This window comes from Rhinolophus sinicus, chromosome 15, assembly GCF_057876585.1.
Source record: "Rhinolophus sinicus isolate RSI-liver-muscle chromosome 15, RSI-T2T, whole genome shotgun sequence".
NCBI lineage: Eukaryota > Metazoa > Chordata > Mammalia > Chiroptera > Rhinolophidae > Rhinolophus > Rhinolophus sinicus.
Window position 1 is genome coordinate 570,874 of NC_142515.1, and position 20,882 is coordinate 591,755.

At 57.4% G+C, this 20,882-nt stretch overlaps 1 protein-coding gene across 2 annotated transcripts in view; it reads right to left on the reverse strand.

The window, feature by feature from the left end:
* INPP5A (inositol polyphosphate-5-phosphatase A) overlaps positions 1–20,882 on the reverse strand; it is a 168,943-nt gene that overhangs the window by 20,098 nt on the left and 127,963 nt on the right. For both annotated transcript variants that reach the window (XM_019728303.2, XM_019728304.2), the window contains exons 9-11: positions 17,426–17,510; positions 315–410; positions 138–212 (exon numbers count right to left, since the gene is read on the reverse strand). In XM_019728303.2, the coding sequence (XP_019583862.1) occupies positions 138–212; positions 315–410; positions 17,426–17,510 (256 nt within the window). The remainder of the gene's footprint in view (positions 1–137; positions 213–314; positions 411–17,425; positions 17,511–20,882) is intronic.

Consider the following 20,882-nt stretch of genomic DNA (forward strand, 5'->3'; position numbering starts at 1 on the left):
CCTCGCAGCAAAACGGTGGCAACATGCTGTGTGATTTCCAGGAGTGATGGGCGGTTCAGAAGCGGCCCCCTGGGCTGTGACGGCACCAGGAAACGAGGCCACGGGGGCATCGGTGGCACGGCCGAAGCAGGACTCACCGCAGTGCCGTTGTCGTCTCGGAAAACCTCCTGGTTGAAGTACTCGAAGAGCTTCTTTTCCAGCTGCAGCATCACCTGCCAACGATAGGGGCCGTTAGGGCAGGGGGAGCAGACCCCAGTGCTGAGTGCACGGTCCCCTCGCCCCGCTCGGGATGGCACGCAGCGGCCGCGGGTTACCTTCCGGTCGTTGTCTGACTCGCGGAAGATCAGCTTCACAACCTCGTTGGTGTCGGCGGCCCGGACCGTCTGCATCGTGGCCTTGGCGCAGAGAGTCTGCAGGAGAGCGAAGGAATTAGTCCCAGGGGAGGGTCCCCCGCCTGGCTGCCCCGGGGCCACGCCACCCGAAAGCAGTCACCTGGGCCCCTGACTTCCCGCCCAGACCTTGCCGTTTCCTCACTCCGATTCTGTGTCAAGGGCCCCAGGGTGGCTCAACAGGAAGAAGAGCCTGGCAGCCCCACAGCCCAAATGCAGACCCGTCCTGGACGAGCGTCCTGGCTGAGTGCTGTGCGGCCGTAGAGTGGCCCCTGCCCCCTGCTCCACCCGGGGCCCCCTGGGCTTCTCAGCTGAGCTGCGTGGGCTCAGACCCGGGAAGAGCGCAGGGGGATTTGCTCACAACAGCCCGAGTGGAGGAGGAGAGGGACAGTGAAGTCACAACATGCCTGGTGGTGTCCCCACCCATGGACAGGCTGGTGGCAGCTGGACAGGACCCAGAAGGTGACACAAGGGGCTGGGGGTGACCCAAGGAGGACGGAGGCCACACTGGGGGTTGGGGCAGGGGCACCAGACACCTGAGGGGAAAGGGAAGAACAAGAGCTGTTCCCTTCATGGGACACGAGGGACACGAGGGACACGCCGCTCAGCGGGGATGCTCGCGCGCCTGGCACCCGGGTTCACAAACAGCAGGCCGCCATCTGATTGGCTAAAAGTTATACGAAATCCAGGCTTATTTAGAAAATTCTGGTCTTAGCCTGGGTGTGTGCGTGCTCGGCCACCAGAGTCTCTCGCCAGAGAGCAGTGTGGCTCCGAGAGGTATGTCAGCGTGGATGCTGGGGAGCTCAGAACACAAGACAAAGGGGGTGTGGGACAGGTACTCACTGAGGACACGCCCACTGAGTGACCACTCACTGAGGACACACGGGCCTCTGGATGGGCTGTGAGACACCCCAGGCTCGGTGTTCACAGGGTGGGGGATCCAGCCCACACCTGCTGGGAGGACGTGCCAATGACAGGGGCCGTTAGAGCAGGTGGGAGCAGACACCAGTGGCTGAGTGCATGGTCCCCTCTCCCCCAGCTTGTTGTCCCCCTTCGCGTCTCCTGCAGACTCTTCCCCCACGTGTCACAGGCTGCCAAGTCCCATCACCCACAAGTGCAGGTGTGGGAGTGGGACACAGGCGGAGCAAGGCTTCTGGGGCTGGTGGGCCTGGTGGAAACCACGGTGTGGTTTGCACATAAATCATACCTCGGGGAAGCTGCTCTCTTAAAAAGGGCTAGATGATGCTTATTTGAAAAGACCACTGCCACACAACAACCAGTCCCGACTGTTTAGAAACACCTCTCTGAGCGGCCCTGGTGAAGTCCTTCCTGCGTCCTCCTCAGGGAGCTGGGCTCAGCGCCCCTCCAGCGAGAGGCCCTGGATGTGAGCCCCGCAGACCCCGTGCAAGGCCTCTGAGGATGAGGGACTCGCACTGCCTGGCACGGGAGGCAGGAGGCGGGCGTGGCCCCAACACTCAGAGCACAGATCAGCCAGCGGGTCAAACCCCCAAAGTGGCTTTTGGACTCCGGTGTCACAAATCAGCCTGGCCGACTTCAATCGGGTGAGGATTAGGACGGGGCACAATCAGAGCAGAGGGGCCGTGGGCGGGAGGGCCAGCTCCATCCAGATGCTAATGTGTCTAAGTGGCTTAGGCCTTCCCTGAATGGGACAGGGCTTGGCAGGCAGGCGGCCACTGAAGCCACCCAACACTGATTCAGGAAATTCATGGTCCTTCTCCCAAAGGCATCTGCTGAAAACTTTTTATAAAATTGCGTTATCTGGCCTCTTCAGGCGGCTCCCAAAGGATCAACATCTTATTGGCCGCAGGCGGGCAGCACACACTGGGGCCACCTATGCGTCAGGCCCAGCTCTGGGCCCTCCCTCCACACCCTCTGCCCACACACTCCCCCAGCTTCCTGGGTCACAGGGTTTTAAAGAAGTGATCCGGCCGCCAGGCACGCCACCGTCTTTCAAGGGTCCGTCCACTCATATACAGACGTGCAGGCCTGGCCTTTCCCCTCACCTACTTAGCCGGGGATTTTCTCCTTTGAAAGGAGAGAAAAGTACCCCAAAGGCTGCTTTAAATGAGCCACGAGATGTATTTCATTACTGGCAGCCACACGTGGCCCAGCACTTATCTGGCTGACACTCCTCGCGCCGTGTTTTTCTCTTGGAATTTAAAGGGACTACCATCACCAAGGCTGTCCACCTGTGGCGTGGGTGACAAAGTTCCTGGGTTTCTTGTCACCTGGGAAACTGGTGAGGAGGGAGGGCCCCAGGGCCCGTGTCCTTGGCAGAGTTTGACTCACACAGTTGGAGGTGCACATGTGCAGTTGGTCCCATGCGTCCCAGGAGTTAAATCTGTCCCATCTCCCTCCCACTCAGTTGTCACCAATGCTCCCACGCAATCCTGTTAACGGCAGAGCCCTCCCATGTGCCCTGTGCCCACTGGGCAGACAGGAGCCTGTGCCTCCTGAGCCTCCTCAGGGAGGAGGGCGAGGAGCAACAGACCCCAGGGACCCAGACTTGGCCTGGGGCTGGGAGCCTGCAGGGAAGTCCCATGTCCTTCTGAGCCTTTCTAATAGCCTGGTTGGGGGACATGGAGGGTGTCAGCGCACAGGACGCACAGGATGAGCTGCCTTCGTTAGGAAGTAGTCCACAGGTTCTGTGCCACAGATTTGGTCCGTGTTTGCAAGAATCAGCAAAAACACACAAGCAGAGACCTAAACGCGTCTATCAGGAACCCAACTTACACACGGCAGGGGGCACAGGCAGGGCCGCATTTTCTCATCTTATTTGCTGTTTCTAGATGCAGAGGCTGCAATGCTCATCCCTGGTGCAGCCACCGCAGGCAGATGGGTGCTCGGCAGCCACCCACAGCCAGCACAACTCCCGACCTGGTGGGGACGGCGATCTCCCAGGCAGGCTTCCCTGCGTGTCACTGCACAGCCGCCGAGTGCCCCCCACCCCCCGACAGCCATCACACGTCTCCTAAGGACCAAGGTCACAGGTGGCGGCGGTGGCAATGTCGAGGCCCCCACACGCCAGGATCGGGCGGGCACCGAGTGTGTCCCTGCGCACCTGGGGTGAGGGTGTGTAGACACCGAGGCAGGTGGTGGCAGCGTACGAGGCTTCTCGGAGGTGGCACCAGTGCTGCAGGGGCTGCAGGTGCTGTGGGCCCAGCCTCTGAGAGCTGCGGAAAGGCCAGGGCAGTCGGGGGAGGGGTGGACACATAGGCTTCCTGTCTGCAGCCTGGGGGACTGTGGCTGGGAGAAGGGGGCAGGGGAGGGGCAGTGGTCAGGTGGGAGGTGACGGGCTCGCAGGGGACACAGCCGGCCTCCTGCAGCTCCGTGGACAGTGCAGCATGCGCCCCACTGGCACAGGCCCCACCCAGGGGCCCAGGGGTTCTTTCCCTTCTCAGAGGCAGACAGACCATCAGTGCCTTTCCATTTCACCTTTTCTCCTCCCCCGAAGAAAACACAGGGAACGACGTATGTATTGTGCGTACTTTCGTGGCTAGCTCTGCCTGTCTGCAAAGCCATGCGTGGACCAGAGCAGCGTTTGGGTTTCCCTCTGCACCGGAGTCAGAAGGAGCCCCCTGTGGAGCCTGCAGGGGATTCTGGGTCCTCAGCCCGGCTCAGGCCACAATGCAGATTCTAGACGCCACTGAGGGCCAGTGCAGGGAGGACCCGGGACACAGAGGGGCCATGTCAGGGGACCTGACACCCCGACTCGGAGCCTTGCCTCCCACTGTGGGAGGCCCACTGAGGCAAGTGTGACTGCAGACAGGAAGGCTGGGCTCACGGCCACTCAGGGAAAGTCCTCTGACCATCCTGGCAGCTGACAGTCCATTCCTGTTTTGTTGACGCAGACAAGCCCAAGTGTTAGTTCACAGAGCTATGAAGTCCTTCCTGCTAGGAGACCCCATCTGGTGGGGATGGGCCCAGGCTGGCCGAGAGCCACAGGGTCCCAGGCCATTCTCAGCACATGGTCATTGCCCCCTGAATGCATTCTGAGGAGCACGCCTGCGAGGGGACGCAGGCCTCCTGGTCCAGTGTGACCAGTGGGCAAAGCCACCTGACTGGGATCAAAAGGCTCGGAAGAGGCTGCTGTCCCTCCGGAGCCCCAGGAGCAGTGGGGATGCACCCACAATCCATCAGTGTGGTCTCCTGACCTGGACCACTGGTTGCCACACCCCCCTCCCAAATCCGCACCGAGGGATGGGGGCCCTGACACACGGCTTGGACCTCGCGGGTGCCACACACTGCTGTGTCTAGCCGGGCGGCGTGTTCTGGAGGGCTGAGCAGGGCCACTGTGTCGGGGTCACCCGTCACTCGTCATGGCTGCACAAAGAGGTGGGGACAAGGTTTCATCCTGACCTCGGTCGGCAGAGGAAACCAGTCGGGCCGGATGTCTGCAGACTGTTTAAGGCACAGGAGTGTCTGGTGGCACTTGGGCCTGGGACCACATGGCCACTGTACCACCCGAGCCTCTGCTTGGATCCCTCCACATGGGGGGCAGGGTGCTGGCGGTTCATCCACACTCGACAGTCAGCTACTGAGGCACGTGTTCTAGCGTGTCCTAAGCAATTAGAGTTTTCTGGTTTCCAAACTGTGGCCTGAAGGAAATGACCCAGTGAGGCCCATTTCCACCTGGACACCCCCAGGAGAGCTTCACATCATGGAACAGCCCATAAAACACAGTCCCAGGGCTCTGGCATCCCTTCCGGGGTGCCCCCGACCTCAGGATGGCGAGGGTCCCCTGTCCCTGTGCAGCTGGCTGCAGGTATGTCTGCACGGTACACCAGCCTCTGCTGGGCCGGGCCGGGCTGGTGGGTGGTCCTGAAGACCATTTCACCAACTTTCACGCCCGTCCCTCCAAGTGTGACCCTGCTCCAGACCTTTCATCCCTCTGACAACTTCACGCAGAAAAACATGCAGCCCCTCTGAGAGCGTGAAATCAGAAACAAAGGCGAGGGGACAAAGGGACGCGAGCATGGCTGGCCTGGCCGGTGCTGATTTAAGCCACAGACAGATGTTTAGGAACTGATTCCTGAAACTCTGAAAGGAAAAGCTTGTAAAAGAAATGGGCCTTAAAAACAGTGCCTTCAACGGCTTTGTAAAGGGGCCAACAAGGAGCCCCCGAGGGTAAGCTCCGAGGACCTTCGGCAGCGCTGACCTGGGTGACACACTTCCTTTGGCCAGGGACCTGTCGGGTCACCTTGGATTCCAGACATAGGAAGAAGACGTGCGTGGGGACTTCTACATCCTGGTCTGACCGCCAGTGAGCGTAGCCTTGCCATCTACCCGCTCCTGGCTTCTCAGGACGCTTGTTGAAACCTGTGCCATCATCTCTGAGACTTCCCTAAAAACCAGCGACAACCAAAGGACAGAAAAAGCCACGGCACGGAGGAACGTGACTAGCCCACGTCTAGCTGTGATGGCAGACTCACAGATGGAAGGAGTGAGGCTGGAAATGCCTCCAGAAGTCAGAAGGGGCTCTGCTCCCCAGGCGGTCACTGCCTCGTCCCACTGGACACAGAGCCTGGAGATGGTCAGTGAGGGGCGCGTGTGCCGCTGTGATGGGGCTGGTTGGCCATGGGGGCCTGGACGAGCCTGGGAACAGACGGGCACGGCAGCCTTCTCCTCTGGGGCCTCCCCGAGCTCTGTCCACTCACACGGGATTTTGCTCTGGGTCCATCCACCAGGAAACGAAATGGGGAACAGAATGGGCGTGAGCTCAGCTGTCTGCCACGCCTGAATGCTGTTGGCGCCTTATGGCCAGTTCAGAGCCTCGCTCCTGGCCACAGCTCCCAGGCACACAGCCGAGTGCCTGTCACCTTCTGGGAGCACGGCTTCTCCATCAAACCCTGGAGACCCGACGCTGGGCCGATCCCTACTGCCACCAGTGTGTCCTGCCCCCTGGCTGCACCTAGGGACCAGCGGGATGTCCACACTTGGGACAGAAGGCGTCAGCGGGCGCAATAACAGCATTAGCTACTGGGTCCCAGCAAGAAGATGCTGACAACAGCCTCACGCTCCAGGGGTACAGCGCCCGGTTCTTAGCATGAGGACTCTGGCTTGCTCTGTGCTGTGTGTCCAGCAGGGACCACTGAGGCCACAGCCTGCTTGGCAGGTCCCACAGGGAGCTGTTCTCCCAGCTGAGCTGGACGGCCCTGCATGGCCAGGCTGTGCCACGCTGTCAACACCAAGACGGTCTGTCTCCCCTTTCTCTGGAATTGAGTCAGGGCCTCTGTTCTCCCCCACCACCCGGAAATCACTAAGCTGCCCCTCAGCAGTGACCACCATGCAGTGAACTGAACTGCGTAGAAAGCTCCTCACTGGAAAACCAGCCAAGGGCACGTCAGGAGGAAACTCAGCACCACCCCATTGTTCTTGTTATCCTGCTATTTTTGGTGAAAATCTAGCCATAAAATGTCTAAGAATAAAAAAAGGCCTCCATATAAAAGTCCTGTCTAACATCTGTCATGCAGCAGAGACCAAAGAAAGGAACAGAAGGGTTTCCAATGATGGTTTGCAAAGAAAGACCCAGCACTGTACCCAGGTCGGCCGTAACAAGTGAACGGACACATCACTACCTTTTACATTTAAATCCTCCAAGGGACACGGAAAACAGAGCTCACTCTAGAGGACGAGCATGGTCTTTGACGCTACAAGTCAGTTTCCCAGTAACGCTGCTCATCAGGCCGACTTGTGTCTTGCTGTGTCGGGTGCGCCAGTTCCCTGAACAGACATTGCACCAGGCGGCCTGGCACCCCCGGAGTGAAGGGGTTGGAGGCAGCAGCTCAGAAGATTCCTGCTCCCACCAACAGCCCAGGCCTCAGTGCTGGGCCCTGCAACGTGGGTTCAGAGAATCAGAAATGCGGTTGTGATAAACAGCCCTCCTGGTCCCCTGGACCCCTTCTGAGTTCTGGGAACATCAGGTGAGCATGATGGCCGCGGTGACTGACTCTTTCTTGGTGACTAACGTCCCCAGAGATTATTCCAAGTCCTAGACTTATTCAAGGAGAAGAAAGGGGAAGAACAATCAGGAAGCCACTTAGTCAAGAGTAGGAAACAGAGTCGGGCTTTCAAGCTCCCCAGGTCACCAATCACCTAGGGACCTGAGGGAAGATGCTCTGACAGGGGATCCCATGGAATTCTCTGACTGTCCCCGTTGGGGCAGACACACACTGCACCCCGAAAAGTAAGTACCCAGAGGCGTCCATGGCCAGAGTGCAGTGTGCTGGGGACAAAGGTCCACACAGCCAGAGGACAGCACTGCCACATAGGCCACTGGGGGCTTCGCAGGGGGAAGGCCTCCACTTAGCACAGCAAGGACAACACCAGTGCCACACGAAGCCTGTGACAGAATGGTGTGACTAAGTGACACGTACGTACCCGATCCCAAGGGAAGTCTGGCCAGTGTTTCAGCCTTCTTACTGTCATGCTAGGAGCACACATGTGTACACACATGCACTCACTGCACACGCAGGCACACACACACGTGCACGCAGAGCCTCTGAGAAGGCCCGGGGAAGCCTGGCTGCTGCCGGAGCGGTGTGACTGCTGGCTGCCCACACTCGTCGCAGGGCAGGGCTGTGAGGACCAGCACCCTGGCTGGGGACGGGGCAATCTGCCCGCGACAGAGAAGACTGTCCTGGGTGGACCTGAGGGCTGCGCGGTGGGGCTGACACGACGGGTTGCAGGAGAGAGCACGCAGGGCGAGCTCTCTGCACTCGGGAACGGCGCCCGCTGCTTCCGGCAGGAACGGCCCGAAACCTCACCCTCTCCTTACTCTGACTCCCCAGAGACGGCCCACCTTTCCTAAAGATTTTCCCAGGAGCAGGGAAACCTCTTCATGGTTGCTGAGAAAGTTTCTGTGGCCAGATGCGCTGACATCACTGAGAGCAAGAGGCGGGGCGGGCGGCGGGGGGGGGGGGGGGGGGGCTGCTGGGGAGCAGGCGACAGTTAACGGGAGGCGCCGTCATGAGGCTCTGCCAGCGTTGGAGGCGGCTTCGTCCTCTTTGTTCTACATTGTCCACTGTTTGTCGTTTGTCCAGAACAACAACAGGCCATAAAGACCCTTTCATGTCCTGTCCCCAGGCCGCTCCTGCTAACTGCCGACAGCTTGGCCACACGGGGCGGCACCCGTCCGCGCACCTGTGAAACCCGCAGCGTTTGGAGCTCTCACGCCAGGAGAGCTCAGCCTATCTTTTTGGAAGGTGCCACGGGGGCTTCCTGAGTCCTGCCCAGCAGGTGCCTGGGCACACGCAGCTTGGTCCAGGGCTGGCTCCCAGGACTGGCACAGCCACATGGCAGGGTCTGTGCCTGCAGCGAGGCCCGGGCTGGGGGAACCACTGACACCAGGGCTCAGACCCCGCAGGGAGGGGAGGGCACAGACCCTCACCCCCGTCGCTTCCTTCCACTGAGCAGCTGCCAGGCTCCAGAGAGCCAAGTGCACTGTGCAGCGCCGTGCGGTGGGGTGTGTGCGTGCGGCACACATTGCACTGGGCACGATCGTGGCACTGTGCCCCACGGGGCTTTGGCAGAGAAGACCTGCTCTGATCCTTAAAGCCCCGAGGGGGGCAAGGAGGCAGCGCCCAGCCAACCCAGAAACACTCGCCAAAGACCAGTGAGCACCGGAGCTGGGCGGGCATCAGAAATTCTAGCTCCTCCAACAGGAGAAGCGCACGTCACAAATGCTTTGGTCTCTTTTCTTCTTTTTCTACAATTATGGAAATAATTCTTTTGACATCAATCTACCAATTGGAAATACGGGCTAATATTTGTAAAGCAAACTTTCTGGAAGAAAGTCCCCTCAAGTAAAACCCAGGATAGTCAACATAATTAGGCATAAAATTATGGTTCATTTTTTGGTTGATTGTCATAGGACCTATATCAAAACAGACCAAATAAAGGTCTCTTTTTTAAAAACAGTAATTAAAAAGTAAATTTAATGACTTAATTTAATAATTCTATTATTGTTTCAAATCAAGAAACAGACAAGTATGGCTTGGCCAACGCACCTCACACAAGGTCCCTCAGGCAGCCCTGACCTCATCCATCAGAACAAGTACAGCCCACAAGTCTACTCCGGAAGAGCGTCCAGAGCGGGAGGGAGGCTGCCCTGGCTGCCAGGACGCTTGGCGTGCAGGCCGGGCCAGGGAGATCAGCATGGACCTGTCCACACTGACCCCCACTCAGACTGCCAAACATCACGACTGCTGACGCTTGCCAGGGGTTATGGGGGTTGGTGGAGTTGGGTGGCCCTTTCCTCTGTCTCGTGGACGGCAAACTGCCTGGGCCTCCTGGGATCGCTCTGCAGCCCTGGTCTCGTGTGGGCTTCGGCAGGGCACACCCCAGGCCGAGGAGTGGCAAAGGCACAGAGCCAGCAGCACAGCCACTCTGCCCGCAGTGCCCTTGACGAGAGCCGGAGATGGAGCCTGGCCTGGCCTATGTCCACTGAGTCTGTGGGCCGAGGGGTCTGGGGTGCGCAGGCCTGGCTGGGGTTTGGTTCAACAAGGTGACCGGGAACCAAATGCCAGCCAGCATGGCGTGTGGAGCTCAGCATCAGCTCATGTCGGCCTTCTGATGGGGCGGCCATGCCCTTCCTGCCGAGTGGGGCTGTGCCCTTCGGGACCCCTGGGGGGAGAAGGCCGGGCTGCAGGAATGTCTGTGGTCTCGGACAGGAGCTCACAATGCCAGAGGCCTGGCCCACTCACAGTGCTGTGACGTCTGCCCTGCCTCCCTCCGTCCTCCTCCATGGCCGGCAGGGACAGTGCTGGGACCCCCAGCTGTTGGGATAGTGCCTGGTACCCCTCTTGCAGACAAGTGCCTCCCAGAGGACCACTAATTCTAAGTCTGAGCCCCTCACAGGACCTGCTTCTCAGCGGGTCCACCTGGCACCTGAACACACGTGTACCTGTCAGTAACTGGCAACCGGATTTTAAAAATGGCTGCCAGCCTCCAAAAACGCATCCATCACCATCACTGTCGGGTGGTGATGGACGGCAGGTGGGCGTGAAGCTGGGCCACACAGAGACGGGAGTGCCTGGCACTGCTGTCACTCTTTGTCACTGCGGCCAGCTGAGCGCCCCAGCTGCCAGTTGCCACCGCGCAAGGCATAAAACATACCCTCTGAGCGATCCTGCCAGCAGGGCTGAGCGGAGGCTTCATTATTAATTAGTTTCACGATGTATGGCCCCTTAGATGGTCCATGGTAATTGTGTTTAATTTGTGTATGTTTTAATTATGGCTTAGGCGGCACCACATTTGATCACAGTATCGTCCCAGTTCTGCTCTATGAGCATGTTTGTATTAATTTGCATTTGAAATGCGAAGCTGCTAGTTCCTGGGGGACGGTCTTCACTTCACACGCAGCACCTCTGTCTGAGGCTGGTGCCAGGTAGGACTGCAGGTCCGGAAGCTTCCCTCCCTGCAAATGGCAGCAGGTTTCCACCTTGGGCCGCCTGTGCCCTCCTGGAGCCCGTCCTGCTGCACTGGCAGGGGACAGACGCTGCCTCTGCTCACAGGCCCCTCCTGTCTGAGGACGGACTGAATTAATCCCTGAGGAGCGTGCCCACCAGGCGCAGCCAGCACCCAGCACCAGGAGGCTGAACTGGCGGCTCTAGGGGGGCTCAGCAAGGAAAACCAAAACCAGGCGTGGCTTCTAGTTGAGCCAAAAACGTAACCTCGGCCTTCTTCCTCAAGAGGGAGGGCACCTGCCACCTCTAGACAAGAAAGTACTCTGTGTCCCCATCACGACACCTTAGGCCTTCTTACCACACACACGACAGCACTGGCTAGGAGGCACGTGGGCACCTGTCATGCTGCCCTGGGCGATTGGACCACTTGTAGGGTGATCTGCCCAAGCTGAGAACACAGACTTTCCCAAGAACGCAGAGGGGAGGCCAGTGTGGCCCTTCTCCCATCCCCAGAACCCGGTCTACAGGCACTAAACGTGAGTGTCCGAAAGAGGGCTCACTGCTGAGGGAGGTCTGCCTGCCCACCCAGAAGGAGTAAGGGACAGTGCCAGGTGCAGACCCAGACTGGTTGGGGCAGCAGAGGGCCCGCTGAGCCCCTGGTGGGGTGGGACAGAGGAAGCGGAGTCCACACCCCAGTGCCTGCCCAGGGCTGTGTCTCCCCTGTATACACAGACTGTCTGCCTGTCAGTGGTGGCCCCAGACCAGCGTCTGAGACCCAACAGGACACAGGCCCCGCCCCTAAACAGGCCCCACCCACAGCAGGCCCCACCCTATAGGAGGCCCCACCCACAGCAGGCCCCACCCTATAGGAGGCCCCACCCACAGCAGGACCCACTCCTCAATAAGCCCTGCTGGCTTCTGGCTAACTGACACCAAGTCCCAGAGAAACAGTCCCCTTGGGCTCCTAGCACAGCTGTCCTGTGAAAGGGAAATGCTTCCGAGCAGGGCGTCTGCCAGCTCCTGGGGGAACTTTGTCCTACATTGCTTTTCAGACTCTAGGGAGTTGGAGCAGAATTGATAGGTGGAACTGAACAGGCAGATAGGGCACTTGTGTCCCCCAGGACACTACTGTGTCCCTCAACAATGTCCCCCAGGCTATGGGGAGCTGGGTAGTGCCACTGGCAGGCAGACCACCACCCAGGCTCTCCTGGCACCCAGGGCCATCGCCGCGAGGCCGGCAGGGCCCTGCGTCCACCCCTATCCTGAGACGGCAGCGGCCCCCCACCAGGCGCGCAGGAAATACTTGCTGGACAGTGATGAAGGACACCAGCACTTATAGCGGTTGATGGTGATACTGTGACAAACTTAAAGTGTCACAGCCTCCCAGGCCCAGAAAGGAGAGAATGCACCATGGGGGCCGCTGAAAAGCAGCTGAGCCTGCTCTGCTCAGAGGCCTCTTTCCCAACTGCCCACTGCAGGGAGGAGAGGCTGCAATGTGAACGTGTGGCCAGCAGAGGAGCCACACGCAGCCTCCCAGGCCGTCCCACAACATCGCGGCCCTCGGGGGTCGCCCTCGGGGGTCCAGCCCAGACGTGCTGCTAGTCACTGCGTCTGTGTCACGGAGAGGCTGTGACCGGGGTGCCAGCATCCCACATGTCTCAGGGGCGCAACTGCAGGGATCCCTCAGGGGGGCGATGTGGGTGTGACGCCTCAGGTGACCCAGGCGGAAGGTGCGTGAAGCCACAGCCACCCTGGGCCAGGGCGCGAGGCTCTGCGCCTCACCCGCTGGGAGCGGACGCGATGCGGCAGCAATGCTTGGTGTTCCCTGTCACACCTTCATCCAACACTTAATGTGGAAGAAAATGAGAGGACAGGGAAGGGCGTCAGAGGCCACGTTGAGAGTGGCCGGGGCTGCTGGTGCTTGGCTGGCCGCCGGCCCCAGGCCCCAAGCCAACCGTCCCGAACACCTTCCTCGCGTCTTCCCCATGACCTGCCCTCTGCTCTCCTGCCTGACTCAGCCTCTCGGGAAGGTCTGGACAGGTTTTCTTTGGTTTCCACAAAATCTCCAGTAACTGTTGTTACAGTTAGAAACCCTTTTAAGAAGTGAGCCACGCCAATGAACAGACCCTGATTTGCCACAAGAGGTGCTTCCTGGTACTTTAAAACTCAGTAGTTAATAAGCAGCTTAACTAATGCTACCAAAATTAATCCCCAACAAAGGGAATTTGGTCTTTCTCATTGAATTTATTTTTACATCCGCTTTGGCCGAGAAACATGTTCTATAGTAAGTAGTTAGTCCATGCACTGGTGGGAGGAGATGTCATCGGCACTAGGGGGTTGGAGAGCGTCCCCAGAATTCACGCCCACAGGCCTCAGCACGTGACCTGACTTTCAAGAAGGGTCTTCGCAGATGTAATCAGGTCAGGGTCTTGACAGAATCATCCTGGATTTAGGGGGGGGCCTCATGTGAGAAAAATGAGGACAGGGAGGTGTGGGGGGGCCTAAGAGCCTGGGCGGCTACGTGCCCAGCGACGCTCAGGACACTAGGAAACAGAAGAGGTGGAAGGACCAGCCCTACAGCCTCCACAGGGAGCCCGGCCCTGGATGCCTTGACTTTGGACTTCTGGATTCCAGAACTGTGAGCGGACCGATGTCTGGTGCTCAGCCGCCCAGCCTGCGGCCACTGTCACAGGACCCAGGACACCACACACGCAGTTCTCCCTGCACAGTCAGGTCTGCAGTGGTGAGAACACTTCTGAAATTACTTATCATTTTCTCAATAGGCTATGCACGTCCGAGGCTGAGGCAGACACGGGCGCCCTGGAGGTGACACACGGGCCTCACGGCAGAGCAGCTGTGTGCCCGTCACAGGGTGTGGTCCAGGGAGATCACATGCTGTGCCGGCACCAGCTTCCTCCCCGCTGTCCACAATTCTCAGGAACTGTTGGATCCGACTTTGGAAAAGGCGAGGGTTGTGGTGCCCACCTTCCCGTCAGATGCTCCTACGAGATCCGGTGCCCAGCGTGGGGTCCCCTCCCAGCCTCCTGTACTGATGATGCCTCCAAGGGGGAGAGTGTTTAATTCCAGAGGCAAAGTCTTCATTTGATCAGATGGCCCTAAACAATTCTAAGCTAAAAACTTATTCCATATGTTTGCAACAAAAATCATTTCCTGTAGTTTTGCTTTACTTACTAGGAAACTGCAAAAATGTAATTCAAGTTTTATTTGTCGACTGAATAGCCATCTCTCCACAGGTTTTAAAGGACCACGTGGCTGTGAACATCCAAAAATTAATTCATTTGTTTATTTACTGAGCGAATGATTCTGCTGCAAACAACTGACTTTCCCTCCCTCTGAAGGTGCCAGACTAACAGGGCAAACGAGGAAGCACTGGGTCTGGCAAGGGCGCCGGTGCCGTCAGCCAGCACCTAACTCAGCCACATCAGCAGGTGCGTCTGGTGACAGAGGTGCTGCAGCTGCCTGCTCTGAGACGCTGCTGTGGGCAAGTCTTCTGGGGCCCTGGCTCAGCCGGGGCAGGCGGAGGGGTTCTTTTGTGGCACCAGGCCCCCCCGGACATGCCAGCCACTTCCGAAGCCACGGGCCTCTGGATCTGAACAGAGGCGGCACCCCCAGGTCAGAAGGCTCTGCCCAGAACCGCCCACAGCGGCAGCCCCACCTTGCAGTGTGGTCAGCCCGGGCTGGGCCCCCCACAGCAGCTGCCCCGGCAGTGAAGCTGAGGGAGGACAAGGCTGGGGGATGCTGGGGCAGGGTCCTGCAGGGGTCACCACGGGGACCACTGTCTGCTTCTTCTCAAAATCAGCTCTTTGTGGGAACTATATACTAAAAAACAGCATTTCAAAATTTCCTTATCTTTGTCAGTTAATTTTGATGGAAAAGTAATGAAATGAAGACGCCCGTATTGTCCTGAAGGGAAGGAAGAGAACGCGGGAGGAGCTTATTAAAACGTAGGTGCCCATCAAACACTGACACTCATTGGTCTGGAACTTTCCAGGCTTGCAGCAGATTCAGGATTCCTGAAGCTCCGTAGTCACTGTCGGAACAATGTGCCAGTTCTCAGGAGACGCTCCTGCCAGCTCACAGACAGCCCCTTCAGCACGAGCTGAACAGAACTCACGCACTGCTCTGTACTTGGATTTTCAAGGTGATGTGTGCAGGCTACTTTGGAAAAGGGTCCCATGCTTCTGCTAACGCAGGAAGCACGCATGTGCTGGCACCTGTCCCGTCTCTGGCGCTCACCTCCGCCCACCCTTGATCTCTGCTTCCCCTTCCAGGGTCAAAGGTGCTGGGTTGCGGGCCCTTTATCATCAAACCTGACATCATGGCCGGGCAGGCTGGCAGCCAAGCTTCCCACCCTGGAAGGAGACACGCGCAGAAGCACCTAGCAGCCCAGGCGCAGGCAGCACCGCCTTCGCTGTGTGCATGGCCAGGGGCCGGGGCCGAGGGAGGTCCACCTATGTCCCAGGCATCACTGCCCAGCTGCTGAGATCACCTGAGTAGCAGGACCCCTTTCTTTAAAAATTGGGACAGATCCTTGAGGTCAGGCCAGGCTGCTCAAGATGATCGGTCACGAGAAAGGCGTTAGTGGGAGATGAGTCAGGTAACAAACCAAAGTGCGCAGCGTATCTCACTAATGGGCTGTGGCCCCCACAGGAACGCATGTTCCCTGACAGTACACAAGCTCCCAGCAGGACGAACAAGAAAATCCATGACTCCCTGACAAGTCGCCCCAACTGCACCTGCGAGCCAGGCGGGAGGCCCCCAGGGCCCGCTGCTTGCGGGCCCCACGCCCTCCATAGCCAGCCACCCAGCTTAGCACACTGCACACCTGTGACAACCATGACCTGAGTCCGGAGCTCGGCCCTTTTTTGTGACATTTGTTCTATCAGGAAGAAAAGGCCACTGGGAAATGTCTCTGACCTTTTGCTGACATGCAATCTGCTCAGCGGCTCCTGACTGCTTGGTCTCGGTCTTCCGAGGACCCCTCTTTACTTTTCCATAAGGAGACCCTCCAGGTGAGTGGGCAGCTGCTCCAGGCACAGCAGAAGCCCTGGTTCCAATACCAGCCAGAAATGACCCAAACCCAAGGACTCAAGATCTAAAAATGTGGCTTTGCCAGTCCCAGTGGCCGAGAAGTGATGGAGGAGCAGCCTTCCTCCAGGGGCCAGGCTCTGTGGGTCCCAACAGTGCGGATACCCAGCAGATCTCGCCTCGACAGGCACCGTCCCCGAGTTACCCACAGGCACAGGGCCTGGCTCTGCGCTACTTGACTGGTCGGCTCTCCAACCTCACACTGAGGAGAGACCAGCAGAACCAGACAAAGGCTTGTGTGGTCCCCGGGGAACCCACGCTCAGGGGCTGCCCCTCCATGTCGGGGGCCCGCGCTCTCCCAACAGTTAGTGAGCACATCCAAACGTTTACACATGCACGTGAGGCTGGCTTGGTGAGGTGCCGCCAGCTTAATTAAATTAAAAAGAGGATTTCAATACAGCATTACTCATTTCTGTCAACCAAAGGGAGATATGGGGTGATCAAAAGCCTGCTCAGCCTGTCTTTAAGAAATAATTTTCCACCGAAGACGGAAGATTAATGTCTGATGGTATTTGTAACTGAGACTACTAATGGGAAGATAATAACTTGGAGGGACTATCAGTGCTTCGTATTATTTCTACCGTGGTCGCTACACGTGCACAATCCAGTCTGTGCCAGGTGCTGGACCGAGCCCTTGGAAGGCTTGCCTGGCATACAGCTGCCCGGGTGATACCTGCCTGGATGAGAACCATGCCTCCCCATGTAGGTACAGGTGGCAGGTGGTGGGGTCTCCCCTTTGCTGCTGCCTTGAGAGCTGACATCAGCGCTGCGTCTAACAGCCCAGAGAGCTGGGGAACAGTGCCAGCCACAGCCCCACCAGCACCGCCTGCCTCTGCCCCGCCGGCCCAGAGCTGTGGAGCACAGGCCAGCGCCCCCTGCAGTGGACCTTATCACTGGGAAGCCAGCTCTTGTGCCTCGGCCACCGGCCAAGGAGGTGACTCTCCAAGGTCACACAGGTGGGACCGGGCAGGGCTGCACTGAGGCCTGCCTTCCAACCTCAAAGCCACATGCTAGTCACCAGGCGGCAGGTTTCTGTCTGCACATGTTCCTTAGTAGGGACATCATGCCAGGGTCCCCAGGGGACACTGGCCCTGGCCTTGTGGTACACCGAGGAGACACACATCGCCTCCAAGTTCCCCAAGATTGAGTGATGTGGATGATTGAGTAAATGAAACAGAATAACTATTTCGCAGACATATGCAATGAGGACCGAGAAGCTGAACACTGTTGATGACAACAGAACTTCCACGGCATGACATTACGTGCTCTGGCAGCTAGCAACAGCTGCAGAGGTCTGAGGGACTCCAATTCATCTCTGAGTCCAACAGTAGCCCCATTTTTGACAGGAGGACATGTCTTTACTAGGAGTTTTTGCCTGAAATGTAACCAGTGGGAAGGATGACACTGAACTTGCTCAGAAAGGACAACACTGCTTTGGAGGCTTTTCCTGACACAACAGAGCGCGTGTGGGCTGCAGACGGGGCTGGGCCAGGTGCCTACCTCCACCACAGACTTGGAATCCAGTCGGAAGTTGAAGTCACCGAAGACAAAGTAGGCCACCTTCTCGAATCGCTGGTCAATAATCCTGGGAGAAGAGAAGGAGACGGGTTGATGAGTGCGTCTGGGCTGACCGACCGGCTGCCACAGCTGGGCCGTCGGCATCTGTCCTCCATGCTGCCCAACACACATTTTCTGCCGTCTCCCATGGAAGGCAGACTTGCACCTGACAATTAGCACAGTGACCATGGCCACACGAGTCCACCAGACAGCAAGCATGTGGCTCCCTCCAACACTCGCGTGTGCTGCCCACGTGTTCTCATCAAGTTGGCCAGGTCTGTGTGAAGCCACATTTGGAGGGAACTGTAGCCAGCACCAGGGAGAAGGGCTGGCACAGGATAAGCGAGGACTCGGAGAAGCAGCCGGGAAGCTGGTGCAGTGGGGGGACAGGGAACCATAACTGCAGAACCAGCTCAGACTGGTCTTGTTTCTGACAAGTCGCGGAGCCGACGTCTACCTCACTGGCCAAGGACCACTTGTGAGCCCTAACTGCTCCCCTCAGTGACCCACAGATTGGGGCAGGTCGCACAGCTGAAACCCCTTAAAGCCCCGCCCCAAACCCTGGTGGGGAGACAGGTTTGAGCCCCGCCTCCTGGGTCCGCCCGACCAAACTCACACATAAGAACTCTTTCTTCTCTCAAAAGCCAGTCACAGTGTTGTCTCCATGCTTTGGGGGGCAAGGAGGGGGTGGCAAGCACGCTCAGGAACAGACGGGGGAGGGGTGAATGGGCAGGTGGCCCCGTGAGTCCACAGGTACCCAGGCCACCTCCGCCTGGCCTTTGGATGGTTCCTGCCAGTGGGGAAGGGACGCTTGAACTTGCTCTGCAGTGTTTACATGTTATCCCCATTTGGATGTTTCCAAGTTAGACGGTAACAGCAGCTGCGTCCTTCTCCAGATATCGCCTTGCTTAAGTTTTCCTGCATATTTTAAGTCAATGGCACTGTTTCAGAAAGATTTTCCCCAAAAAAGCGTGTCCATGGCAAGCATCTGACAGCAGCCATGGCAGCGGCCTCCTTCACTTGGCCCTCAGAACAAGGAGGCTGCGGCACTGCTCACACATAGCCTCCACCACCCACCACGACCGTGTTTCCCCGCAAATAAGACCTGGCCAGACCACCAGCTCTAGTGTGTCTTTTGGAGCAAAAATTATTATATATTATATTATACCCGGTCTTATAGTAAAATAAGACCTGGTCTTATATTAATTTTTGCTCCAAAAGACGCATTAGAACTGATGGTCCGGCTGGCTCTTATTTTCGGGGAAACACGGTACTCCTGATGCCAACAGGTCAATTGGCGAAACAGACATGTCATCTGTGTGGAAGGAAAGTCTGTGACCAAGCTTCCCAACTTCACTGCCCAGCTGTGGCTTCAGTGACACACTTGCTGTGAAGAGCTGCAGGTGGGGCCCCAGGGAACCCCACTCAGACTGCACCCCAAGGGACTTAAAAGCCCAGAGTGCTGGGCAGGCGAAAGCCCGGAAGCATCCTCACCCGACCCTCACAGCTTCTGGTGCCGAGACCGGGCACGCCCCCAGCACACCGTCATGCACGAGGGTGCGCACGCCAGGGGCGCTCAGGGCGCTTGTCACCACTCAGCCTCCCTCGCTGCATTCATCAGCTTGAGAAACAAAAGATGAAAGGCAGGCGGTATCGTGTCTCATGCGTTAGGCTCTACGAGGTGGGTGCTGTGTCTTCTGCGGGGCTCGGCCGCCCAGGTCTGAGGACCCCACCTCCTGCTCCTGCACTCGGCTGGTTAGTCCGGCTCCCGTGAGCGGAGCCATCAGGCAGCCCAGCAGCCGCCGCTCACACGTGCATGGGCGGCGATGGTGAATTGACCACACGCTATTTCCCACATGCGATCGAGGGGAAAATGCTGTTTTTGTTTTAATTTCTGTGATCACCAGCGACTTAGACCATCTTCTCCCATCCTTGTTGGAATCTGCACTTTCCCTGTTTCTACTTGTTCAGAGACTGTTTTTCTTTTTACTATATTGCCTTTTCCTTTTTAAATTCTAGGAGTTTCCCTGTCAATCATGATATTAATCCTCTTTCTTCTCAGTCTGTGGCTACCTTTTCATTTTGTTTATGGCATCTTTTGTCATGTGTATGTTTTAATTTTCATGCAGTCAAGTACGTCACCTCCCCTTCTGGCAGTTTCTGTCTTCTCCAGACCCATTTCCCAGCAGGGTCCCCTCCTTTGTCTTCAAGGTGGAGTTTTTAGGCCAGACTTTAATCCACCTGGAACGAGTGTGAAGTAGGGACCCAGCCTGTCGATTTCCACAGTGCGACACTGACGGGCATCACTTAGGAAACACACTAAACTCTTCCCCCTGAGCTCCTATGGCACAAAAGCCCCCAAATTACACACGTCTTTTTCAGACTCTCTCTCTTCTTTTCTGCCTATCCTTTGTCCTGTACACTTAATTAATCTGACTTCTTATAAGGAAGCCCCTCTTGTGAACAATTCTTTTAAAAACCACCTCGTCTACCTTCACTTTTCTCTTGTACATCAACTGCTCTGTCATCTAGCTAAAGTCCAGTTTTCCGTTTTAATTGGAAAAAGGAAAATTCTTGTTTTCCGTTTTAATTGGAATAACTTTTAATTTATATATTAATTTGAAGAGACCGGACATATTTTAACAAACTTATTAATCGTGCAGATAACCAGTAATTTCACTGCCTTGTTTTAAAATGAAATCTTTCTGTAGAGGAAATACGGCTCAGGAATGGGGACAGTAGAGACACTGGCAGACACATGTGCCTGACAGCCCACGACGGCCACCATGCCCAGGACCAGCCACGCACCCCTCTTCCCATCCACCCTCACGAGAAGCCTGCCCTCACGGGACTCTGTCAGCAGGAGGGTAGCTATCAATATCTCAGCCATCCTGAACAAAAATAAATAAACCTTTTTCTGCTATTAAACATCTTTAGAAGAAAAACATGGTTCAGAGAATCAGTGTCGGCTCCTGGAGAGATGGATGGGTGTGTCCTCCCCTTGGGGACATGGGCTTCCTGGTCCCGCATGTTGTGATGGGTGAAGCCCCAGCTGGAAATGAGAAGATAGTGATGTGCTCTGCTGTCACGAGGGGCCACCAGCTAAGGCCCCGTCCTTCTCACAGTCCCCACTGCAAGGGTACTGCCAAGAGGCCCCTCCCCAGGACCAGCTAGAGGTGACAGGACAGTCACTGGGTTCAGTCACACTGTTCTCCAAGAAACCCAGACAGGCATTCACAGCTCGTTCCGCTGACGACTCCTGACTGCTGAGACCACACAGAGAAGCCTGCACCCCCACCCCCCACGTGTCCACAGGAGCCCCGAGGAGCCTGGCACCCCCAGGAGACACAGGGACCCCTCAGCAGAACGAATCTGCATGTTGAAGCTGGGAGGCAGCCGT